The 12,575-nt window shown below is 48.6% G+C and overlaps 1 protein-coding gene across 1 annotated transcript in view; it reads left to right on the forward strand.

Annotated features, from left to right (window-relative positions):
- Positions 1–6,806: 6,806 nt before the first annotated feature.
- KCNAB3 (potassium voltage-gated channel subfamily A regulatory beta subunit 3) overlaps positions 6,807–12,575 on the forward strand; it is a 93,080-nt gene continuing 87,311 nt past the window's right edge. Inside the window, exon 1 of the mRNA XM_089661578.1 lies at positions 6,807–7,721. Coding sequence (XP_089517704.1) covers positions 7,501–7,721 — 221 coding nt within the window. The 5' untranslated portion in view covers positions 6,807–7,500. The remainder of the gene's footprint in view (positions 7,722–12,575) is intronic.

The raw sequence follows: 12,575 nt of genomic DNA on the forward strand, positions 1-12,575 counted from the left end.
CCTGGCACATGCTGAGCACTCTCCATGCCATACTCTGCAAAGTCATTATTTAACCTCTCTCCGCCTGGCACCCACAGAGCCTCAGTCTGACCTCTTCCCACCTGACACTTGCAGAGTACCAATCTGATCTCTCCTTTCCTGACACCTGCAGAGTACAAATCTTACTTCTTCCAGCCTTGTACCTGCAGAGTACTAGTCTGATCTCCCCACACTGGCACCTGAAGAGTACCAGTCTGACCCCTCCCAAACTGGTGCTGAAGGGTACTATTGTAATCTGTCCGCATCTTCGCTTGCACAGTATCAGCCTAAACTCTCCCCATCTGATACTTGCATAGAACCAGACTGACGTATCCCCACCTGGCACCTTCAGTGTATCACAATGATCTCTCCCTATCTGACACCTGCGGAGTACCAGTCTGATGTCTTCTCTCTTGGCACCTTCAGAGCATCAGCTTAAAATCTCCCCACTTGAAATTAAAAGTTGACTTCTCCCCTCCTGGCACCTGCACAGTACCGGTTTGACCTCTCCTCACCTTGCATCTGAAGAATATAAGTCTGACATCTCCTCGTCTGGCACTGCAATGTACCAATCCTCCCTCTCTCCACATGGCACCTGCAGAGTATCAGTCTTTTTCCCACCTTGCACCTGAAGAGTGCTTGTCTGACCTCCCCCCACATGGCACCTGCAAAGCCACATTCTGACCTCCCCCCACATGGCACCTGCAAAGCCCCAATCTTAACTCTCCCCACATGGCACCTGCAAAGCCCCAATCTTACCTCTCCCCACATGGCACCTGCAGAGCACCAATCTTAACTCCCCCCACATGGCACCTGCAAAGTACCAATCTTAACTCTCCCCACATGGCACCTGCAGAGTACCAATCTTAACTCTCCCCACATGGCACCTGCAGAGTACCAATCCTAACTCTCCCCACATGGCACCTGCAGAGTACCAATCTTAACTCCCCCACATGACACCTGCAGAATACCAATCTTAACTCCCCCACATGACACCTGCAGAGTACCAATCTTAACTCTCCCCACATGGCACCTGCAGAGTACCAATCTTCACTCTCCCCACATGACACCTGCAGAGCACCAATCTTAACTCTCCCCACATGGCACCTGCAGAGCACCAATCTTAACTCTCCCCACCTTGCACCTGCAGAGTGCTAGTCTGACCTCCCCCCACATGGCACCTGCAAAGCCCCAATCTTAACTCCCCCCACATGGCACCTGCAGAGTGCTAGTCTGACCTCTCCCCACATGGTACCTGCAAAGCCCCAATCTTAACTCTCCCCACATGGCACCTGCAGAGTGCTAGTCTGACCTCTCCCCACATGGCACCTGCAAAGCCCCAATCTTAACTCTCCCCACATGGCACCTGCAAAGCCCCAATCTTAACTCTCCCCACATGGCACCTGCAGAGTACCAATCTTAACTCTCCCCACACGGCACCTGCAGAGTACCAACCTTAACTCTCCCCACATGGAACCTGCAGAGTACCAATCTTAACTCTCCCCACATGGCACCTGCAGAGTACCAACCTTAACTCTCCCCACATGGAACCTGCAGAGCAACAATCTTAACTCTCCCCACATGGCACCTGCAAAGTACCAATCTTAACTCTCCCCACTTGGCACCTGCAAAATACCAATCTTAACTCTCCCCACATGGCACCTGCAGAGTACCAATCTTAACTCTCCCCACATGGCACCTGCAGAATACCAATCTTAACTCCCCCACATGACACCTGCAGAGTACCAATCTTAACTCTCCCCACATGGCACCTGCAGAGCACCATTCTTAACTCTCCCCACATGGCACCTGCAAAGCCCCAATCTTAACTCTCCCCACCTTGCACCTGCAGAGTGCTAGTCTGACCTCTCCCCACATGGCACCTGCAAAGCCCCAATCTTAACTCCCCCCACATGGCACCTGCAGAGTGCTAGTCTGACCTCTCCCCACATGGCACCTGCAAAGCCCCAATCTTAACTCTCCCGTCATGGCACCTGCAGAGTGCTAGTCTAACCTCTCCCCACATGGCACCTGCAAAGCCCCAATCTTAACTCTCCCCACATGGCACCTGCAAAGCCCCAATCTTAACTCTCCCCACATGGCACCTGCAAAGCCCCAATCTTACCTCTCCCCACATGGCACCTGCAGAGTACCAATCTTAACTCTCCCCACATGGCACCTGCAAAGTACCAATCTTAACTCTCCCCACATGGCACCTGCAGAGTACCAATCATAACTCTCCCCACATGGCTCCTGCAGAGTACCAATCTTAACTCTCCCCACATGGCACCTGCAGAGCAACAATCTTAACTCTCCCCACATGGCACCTGCAGAGTACCAACCTTAACTCTCCCCACATGGAACCTGCAGAGTACCAGTCTTAACTCTCCCCACATGGCAACTGCAGAATACCAATATTAAGTCTCCCCACATGGCACCAGCAGAGCACCAATCTTAACTCTCCTTACATGGCAACTGCAGAATACCGATCTTAACTCTCCCCACATGGCACCTGTAGAGCACCAATCTTAAGTCTCCTCACATGGTGCCTGCAGAATACCAATCTTAACCAATCAACCAACCAATCTTACCTCACATGGCACCTGCAGAGTACCAATCATAACTCTCCCCACATGGCTCCTGCAGAGTACCAATCTTAACTCTCCCCACATGGCACCTGCAGAGCAACAATCTTAACTCTCCCCACATGGCACCTGCAGAGTACCAACCTTAACTCTCCCCACATGGAACCTGCAGAGTACCAGTCTTAACTCTCCCCACATGGCAACTGCAGAATACCAATATTAAGTCTCCCCACATGGCACCAGCAGAGCACCAATCTTAACTCTCCTTACATGGCAACTGCAGAATACCGATCTTAACTCTCCCCACATGGCACCTGTAGAGCACCAATCTTAAGTCTCCTCACATGGTGCCTGCAGAATACCAATCTTAACCAATCAACCAACCAATCTTACCTCACATGGCACCTGCAGAGCAACAATCTTAACTCTCCGCACATGGCACTTGCAAAGTACCAATCTTAAGTTTTTCCACATGGCACCTGCAGAGTACCAATCTTAACTCTCCCCACTTGGTACCTGCAGAATACCAATCTTAACTCTCCTCACATGGCACCTGCAAAGTACCAATCTTACCTCTCCCCACATGGCTCCTGCAGAGTACCAATCTTAACTCTCCCCACATGGCACCTGCAGAGCAACAATCTTAACTCTCCCCACATGGAACCTGCAGAGTACCAGTCTTAACTCTCCCCACATGGCAACTGCAGAATACCAATATTAAGTCTCCCCACATGGCACCAGCAGAGCACCAATCTTAACTCTCCTTACATGGCAACTGCAGAATACCGATCTTAACTCTCCCCACATGGCACCTGTAGAGCACCAATCTTAAGTCTCCTCACATGGTGCCTGCAGAATACCAATCTTAACCAATCAACCAACCAATCTTACCTCACATGGCACCTGCAGAGCAACAATCTTAACTCTCCGCACATGGCACTTGCAAAGTACCAATCTTAAGTTTTTCCACATGGCACCTGCAGAGTACCAATCTTAACTCTCCCCACTTGGTACCTGCAGAATACCAATCTTAACTCTCCTCACATGGCACCTGCAAAGTACCAATCTTACCTCTCCCCACATGGCACCTGCAGAGTACCAATCTTAACTCTCCCCACATGACACCTGCAGAGTACCAATCTTAACTCTCCCCACATGACACCTGCAGAGTACCAATGTAACCTTTACACATTTTGCTCTGAAAAGTAATATTTTAACCTCCCCCTACCTGGAACCTACAAAGAATCAGCCTGACCTCTCCACATAAGACCTGTAGAGTACCATTGTAAACTCTCCAAACCTTGCTGTCCTTACCTGGCACCTGCAGAGTTCCAGTTAACCTCTCCCGACCAAGCACCTACAAAGTATCTGCCTGACTTCTTCCCAACTGGCACCTGCAGAATACCAATCTGACCTCTGCCCACATGGCACCTTGGGAGTACCAGTCTGACCTCTCCCAACCTGTCACCTCCAGAGTTTCACTCTGACCTCTCCCTATCCAGCACCTGCAGAGTATCAGTCTGACCTCTCCCTGCCTGGCACCTGCAGAGTACAAGCCTGACTTCTCCCCACCTGATGTCTAAAGAATACCAGTCTGACCTCTCCCCACTCAGCACCTCAGTATTACTGTAACCTCTCTCTATCCAGCACCCGCAGAGTACCAGTCTGCCTCCCCCAACCTGGCACCTACAACGTACCAGTCTGACCTCTCTCACCTTGACATTTGCAGGATGCCAGCCTGACCTCCTCCCACCTGACACCTGAAGAGTACCAGTCTGACCACTCTCACCTTGACATTTGCAACATGCCAGCCTGACCTATTCTCACCTGGAACCCGCAGTGTACCAGTCTGACCCCTCCCCTCCTGGCATCTGCAGAATATCAGTCTGACCTTAACCAACCTTGAACCTGTAGAGTACCAGTCTTACCTCTCCCTACCTGGTGCATGGAGACTACCAGCCTGATCTCTCCCCACCTTGCACCTGCAGAGTACCAGTCTGATCTTTTCACACCTTGTGCCAGCAAAATACCAGTCTGACCTCTCCGCAGCTGGCAGCTGAATAGTACCAGTCTAACCTATATCCACTTGGCACCTGCAGAGTACCAATCTGACATCGCCCCTTTTGACACCTGCAGAGTACCAGTCTGAGCTCTCCCCACCTTGCACTTTCAGCATATATAGTTGACCTCTCTGGACCTCTTCTCACCTGTAACCTGCAGAATACCAGTCTGACCTCTACCTACCTCCCAATTGCAAAGTACCAGTCCCAGTCGGACCTTTCCCCACCTGGCACTTTCCGAGTACCAGTTTGACCTCTGACCACATGCCGCCTGCACAGTACCAGTCTGATCATTCCCTACCTGGCACCTGCAGAGTACCAGTCTTAGCTCTTCCTACTGGGCACTTGAAGAGTACCAGCATGAATTCTCCCCCCCCCCGGCACCTGAGGAGTACTAATATGACCTCTCCGCCCTGGCACCTGAGGAGTACAAGCCTGACCTCTCCCCACCTGGCACTCGCAGGGTATCAGCCTGACCTCTCCCCACCTGGCACCTGAGGAGTACCAGCATGACCTTTCCCCACCTGGCAGCTGAAGAGTACCAGCATGATCTCTCCCCACCTGGCACCTGAGGAGTACCAGCCTGACCTCTCCCCACCTGGCACACGAGGAGTACCAGAATGACAACTCCCCTCCTGGCACCTACAGAGTACAAGTCTTAGCTCTCCCCACCTGGCACCTGAGAAATACCAGCCTTAGCTCTCCCCACCTGGCACCTGCAGAGTACCAGCATGCCTCAACCCACCTGGCACCTGAGGAATACCAGCATGACCTCTCCCCACCTGGCACCTGAGGAGTACCAGCATGACCTCTTGTCACCGGGCACCTGAGGAATACCAGCCTGACCTCTCCCCACCTGGCACCTGAGGAGTACCAGCCTGACTTCTCCTCACCTGGCACCTGAGGAGTACCAGCCTGACTTCATCTCACCTGGCATCAGAGGAGTACCAGCATTACATCTCCCCACCTGGCACCTGAGGAGTACAAGCATGACCTCTCCTACCTGGCACCTGAAGAGTACCAGCATGACCTCTCCCCACCTGGCACCTGAAGAGTACCAGCATGACCTCTCCCCACCTGGCACCTGAGGTGTACCAGCATGACCTTTCCCTGCCTGGCACCTGAGGAGTATGAAATTACCTCTCCCCACCTGGCACATAAGGAGTACCATCGTGACCTCTCCCCACCTGGCACTTAAGGAGTGCCAGCTTGACTTTTCCCGAACTGGCACCTGAGTACAAGCATGACCTTTCCCCACCTGGCACCTTGGGAGTACCAGCTTGACCTCTCCACGTGTGGCACCTAAGGAGTACAAGCATGAACTCTCCTCACCTGGCACCTGAGGAGTACCAGCCTGACCTCTCCTCACCTGGCACCTGATGAGTACCAGCATGACCTCTCCTCACCTGTCACCTGATGAGTACCATTATGACCTCTCCCCGCCTGGCACCAGAGGAGTACCAGCCTGACTTCTCCCCACCTGTCACCTGATGAGTACCATTATTACCTCTCTCCGCCTGGCACCTGAGGAGTACCAGCCTGACCTCTCCCTGCCTGGCACCTGATGAGTACCAGCATGTCCTCTCCCCACCTGCCACCTGAGGAGTACCAGATTGACCTCTCCCCGCCTGGCATCTGAAGAGTACCAGCATGACCTCTCCCTACCTGTCACCTGAGGAGTACCAGAATGACCTCTCCCCGCCTGGCACCTTAAGAGTACCAGAATGACCTCTCCCCACCTAGCACCTAAGGAGTACCAGCATGACCTCTCCCCACCTGCCACCTGCAGAGTACCATTCTAAGCCCCCCCCCTTCCTCCCGGCAGATCTCCCTCATCATCATCTCCATCACCTGCAGTCTGCGGAGCTCCACTCAGCATCACCCTTTAACCACACGCAGCTGCACAGCATCCTCTCATCCTATCCCCGTCATCCTATCAGGCACCTGCTGTGCACCTCACATCTTCATTTCCTCCGCTGCAAGGTGCCAGCCCCTGCCATCGCCTGCAGAGCATCGCTCTTGCCAGGGCAGCACAGGCTGGCCTCTCGCCACCCGTCCGTAAACAAACTGCATGCACTGCATGCAGCGTAGTGAGTGGATGAGGAGGAGGGGCTCCTATTAGCTGCATCGGTGCAGAGTGGGGGGGATGAGAGCGAGAAGCAGGGAGGGAGAGGGATGTGTGAAGTCTGTACCCTTGATAACTGCAGAGCTGTCCCAACACTGCACACAGCCTGCCCTCTCCCTATTTCATCCAGCTCTGCAAGTCCTGCAAAAGCAACCTCCACCCCCTACATCAGTCCAATCCCTGGAATCTGCTCTGAACACCTCTGCTTGCAGCTCTCCCTAACCCACGCACCATCCTGCCATTCTCTATACATCCTTCTGGACTCCTCACTTTTTTTGTCTTACTTCTCCCATCCCCCTACCCTCCTCCCCAGTCTCTCTCCATCCCCCCCTCTGTCTCATTCTCTCTATACCTCTCATCTCCTTTCTTTCTCCAAACACATCCTCATGCTGTGAGTGGCTTATCGCCCTGGCCACTAGTCACCCCCTTCCCCCGTGCCCAGGGCTATTATCCCATCTGGCTGCCCCTTCTTGCTGGACCCCCCTATACCCAAGGGTATTGACCCCCTAGTCTACCCCTCCTTGCTGGACCCCTCTGTACCCAAGGGTATTGACCCCCTTGTCCACCCCTCCTTGCTGGACCCCCCTGTACCCAAGGGTGTTGAACCCCTAGTCCACCCCTCCGTGCTGGACCCCTGCCCCCTCTTATTAGCGGGACCCCTACACCCTTTCACAATTCAGAACCCTACCTTTCCCCTCTTACCTGTCTCAACATGCAAGTTTCATTTGCTTGCACTGAGCAGACTCTAAGAAGTAGGACCAGTGAGGACCGTCTTTGCCCCAATCGCCCCTCTGGAGGGCAAAATGGGGGAAACAGTGTGCAGATTAAGCAGCGCACTCCCCCCTTGGGGACTAAAAACCCTAATCAGGTGCTCCCACTGCTTACCCACATCCTACGGGAGTCTACGGGCAAAGCTACGGGGATGAAGTACAGGTAAGAGAATGCAGAATACTTCAATTGGGAGACTTTGGGGGGGTTGACTCATTTTAAGGGAAGGTGACTTTCTCCTATAGGCATAGAGCTGATACATATGTGGGTATAGTATAGTAAATGACATTGGACTTCTTCTATGTATGTCTTCTATACTTGCAAATTACTGCTTCAGTTGGGCTACAGAGTATAGCATTTACACTTAGGCTTGGCCATCGACTGTTTGCAGCCTGTTATGTACAAAAAATACACAGGCAACTAATTTAGAGCAGAATACATAATGTCACCTTTTACTGTACTAAAGTGTCTTAAAGTAATACAATAACCACTTCTTGAAACTTCTAAACTAATGCAAAAAATATACTGGCGGGCCCCAAAGATTATATGAGATACTCCTGTGATATTACCAAGATTGTAATGATTTACCCCTAAGCTGTGCTGAAGTATATCTGAGATATTCCCAAGATTGTAATGAGGTTTTTTTCAACATATATAATGAGATAATGCTGAGAAATGCCTGAGACAGTACTACAATATACCTGAAATAGTACTAAGATGTACCTGAGATTGTGCTGGGATGTACCCGAGATTGTGCTGGGATGTACCTGAGATTGTGCTGGGATGTACCTGAGATTGTGCTGGGATGTATCTGAGTTTGTGCTGGGATGTATCCGAGTTTGTGCTGGGATGTACCCGAGATTGTGCTGGGATGCACCCGAGATTGTGCTGTGATGCACCCGAGATTGTGCTGGGATGTACCCGAGATTGTGCTGGGATGCACCCGAGATTGTGCTGGGATGTACCCGAGTTTGTGCTGGGATGTACCTGAGATTGTGCTGGGATGTACCCGAGATTGTGCTGGGATGTATCTGAGATTGTGCTGGGAAGTACCTGAGATTGTGCTGGGATGTACCTGAGATTGTGCTGGGATGTACCAGGGATAGTACCGATATGTTCCTGAGATTGTGCTGGGATGTACCCGAGATTGTGCTGGGATGTACCCGAGATTATGCTGGGATGTATCTGAGATTGTGCTGGGATGTACCTGAGATTGTGCTGGGATGTACCTGAGATTGTGCTGGGATGTACCTGAGATTGTGCTGGGATGTACCAGGGATAGTACCGATATGTTCCTGAGATTGTGCTGGGATATACCTGAGATTTTGCTGGGATGTACCAGGGACAGTACTGATATGTTCATGAGATTGTGCTGGGAAGTACCAGGGATAGTATCGATATGTTCCTGAGATTGTGCTGGGATATACCTGAGATTGTGCTGGGATATACATGAGATTGTGCTGGGATGTATCTGAGATTGTGCTGGGATGTAACTGAGATTGTTCTGGGATGTACTTGAGATTGTGCTGAAATGTACCTGAGATTGTGCTGGGATGTATCTGAGATTGTGCTGGGATGTAACTGAGATTGTTCTGGGATGTACTTGAGATTGTGCTGAAATGTACCTGAGATTGTGCTGGAATGTACCTGAGATTGTGTTGGGATGTACCTGATATTGTGCTGGGATGTACCAGAGATAGTACCGATATGTTCCTGAGATTGTGCTGGGATGTACCAGGGATAGTACCGATATGTTCCTGAGATTGTACTGGGATAAACTAGAGATTGTGCTGGGATGTACCAGGGATAGTACCGATATGTTCCTGAGATTGTGCTGGGATGTACCTGAGATTGTGCTGGGATGTACCTGAGATTGTGCTGGGATGTACCAGAGATAGTACCGATATGTTCCTGAGATTGTGTTGGGATGTACCAGGGATAGTACCGATATGTTCCTGAGATTGTACTGGGATAAACTAGAGATTGTGCTGGGATGTACCAGGGATAGTACCGATATGTTCCTGAGATTGTGCTGGGATATACCTGAGATTGTGCTGGGATGTACTAGAGATTGTGCTGGGATGTACCCGAGATTGTGCTGGGATGTACCTGAGATTGTGCTGGGATGTACCCGAGATTGTGCTGGGATATACCTGAGATTGTGCTGGGATGTACCAGAGATTGTGCTGGGATGTACCCGAGATTGTGCTGGGATATACCTGAGATTGTGCTGGGATATACCTGAGATTGTGCTGGGATGTGCCAGGGATTGTGCTGGAATGTACCAGGGATAGTACCGATATGTTCCTGAGATTGTGCTGGGATATTCCTGAGATTGTGCTGAGATGTACCTGAGATTGTGCTGGGATGTGCCTGAGATTGTGCTGGGATGTACCTGAGATTGTGCTGGGATGTGCCTGAGATTGTGCTGGGATGTGCCTGAGATTGTGCTGGGATGTACCTGAGATTGTGCTGGGATGTACCTGAGATTGTGCTGGGATGTGCCTGAGATTGTGCTGGCATGTACCTGAGATTGTGCTGGGATGTACCTGAGATTGTGCTGGGATATTATTATTATTATACAGTATTTATATAGCGCTAAAAGGTTTGCTCAGCGCTGTACATTATAGTGGGGGACAGAACACGAGACAGTACAGTAACAAAACAAAACACAAGTGGTTCAAGGGCCCTGCTCTTTACAATCTAGGAGATACCTGAGATTATGCTGGGATGTAACAGGGATAGTACCGATATATTCCTGAGATGGTGCTGGGATGTACCTGAGATTGTGCTGGGATAGTAACTGAGATGTATCTCAAATTGTGCTGGGATGTACCTGTGATAGTACTAAAATGTATCTGAGATTATGCTGAGATACGCCTGAGATAGTGTCAAGATATGTAATGGCATTGTGATGAGATATACCTGAGACAGTGCTAAGGCACACCTGAGATATACCTGAGACAGTGCTAAGGCACACCTGAGATATACCTGAGACAGTGCTGAGACACACCTGAGAAAAGCACCTGGTTGTGCTGGGATGTACCTGAAATAGTAACTGAAATGTACCTGAGATTATGCTGAGACACCCCTAAGACAGTGTCAAGATATGTAATGACATTGTGATGAGATATATCTGAGACAGTGCTGATACACACCTAAGATATACTTGTGATAATGGTGAGACACACCTGATATATTGTGTATAGATATACCTGATATAGTGTTGAATTCTTGCTATAGACAAACTGTCACTTGAATGCTAAAATATATGCAAGAGATCATTAAGATATACCCGAAACAGTGCTGAGATACTCTGGAAACAGTAATAAGTTAAATCTGAGATGATGCTGAGATATACATACAAAAAGTTCTGAGATACACATAAGATACTGCTGAAATATATATGATATACTGCTGGGATATACCTGGAATAGTTTTAAGATATATCTGAGATAATGCTGAAATATACTTAAGATAGTATAGAGATATCCCTGGGATATACATGAGCTTGTATAGAGATATCCCTGAGGTAGTACAGAGAGCTACCTGAGATAGTTGAGATATACCTGAGATAATAATATGACATACCAGAGGTAGTGTTGAGACATACCTGAGATATACCTGAGATAATAATATGATATTCCAGAGGTAGTGTTGAGATATACCTGAGATATACCGGAGATAATAATATGATATTCCAGAGGTAGTGTTGAGATATACCTGAGATATACCGGAGATAATAATATGATATTCCAGAGGTAGTGTTGAGATATACCTGAGATATACCGGAGATAATAATATGATATTCCAGAGGTAGTGTTGAGATATACCTGAGATATACCTGAGATAATAATATGATATTCCAGGGGTAGTGTTGAGATATACCTGAGAAATACCGGAGATAATAATATGATATTCCAGAGGTAGTGTTGAGATATACCTGAGATATACCTGAGATAATAATATGATATTCCAGAGGTAGTGTTGAGATATACCTGAGATATACCGGAGGTAATAATATGATATTCCAGAGGTAGTGTTGAGACATACCTGAGATATAACTGAGATCATAATATGATATTCCAGGGGTAGTGTTGAGACATACCTGAGATATACCTGAGATAATAATATGATATACCAGAGGTAGTGTTGAGACATACCTGAGATATACCTGAGATAATAATATGATATTCCAGGGGTAGTGTTGAGACATACCTGAGATATAACTGAGATCATAATATGATATTCCAGGGGTAGTGTTGAGACATACCTGAGATATACCTGAGATAATAATATGATATTCCAGGGGTAGTGTTGAGACATACCTGAGATATACCTGAGATAATAATATGATATACCAGAGATAGTCTTGAGGCATACCTGAGATAGTTGAGATATACCTAAGATAGTGCTGAGATATTCCTGGTATAGTGCTAAAATAGTACAGAGATACAGTATATCTCAGATAGTGTTGAGCTATACTTGAGATAGTGTTGAGATATATCTGAGATGTACAAAGATGTACGTGAGATTGTACTGGGATATACCTGAAAGAGTTATATAATAGAATATAAAACAAGCGCTAGGTAAGAAACTGCTAGCATCAAGGTATACCTCCTATCCTCTAAAACAAATTCTCATAAATTGGATGCAGCGCTAAAATGATAAATAGTAATACAAGTAAAATATAAGCAAATGCCAGCAGGCATAGAAATGATAAAGATCATACATTCTCCAGGGACATCTCATCATATGTTCATGACCGATGGACAGGGACCCACAAATCGCACCACCTTAAAAGGCTTGTGTAATAACAAGCCAAAAAAGTTCTTGATAGTGTAGTATTTTTATTTTAATGGGTATTTGTGTATAAAACATAGAATGCACTCACATCTGGCAAAAAATACTGGAAAACACGAGATTCCAAAGATGGCTGACAGCCTTCCTGACGGCCTCGGCAGTGTGACGTACACCGCTAGGCTCCACCAAACGCGTTTCGTGCCCGAGCACATCTTC

The sequence above is a fragment of the Staurois parvus genome, unplaced genomic scaffold (genome assembly GCF_062004578.1).
Source record: "Staurois parvus isolate SC_StPar_1 unplaced genomic scaffold, SC_StPar_1.0 ptg001352l, whole genome shotgun sequence".
Taxonomy (NCBI): domain Eukaryota; kingdom Metazoa; phylum Chordata; class Amphibia; order Anura; family Ranidae; genus Staurois; species Staurois parvus.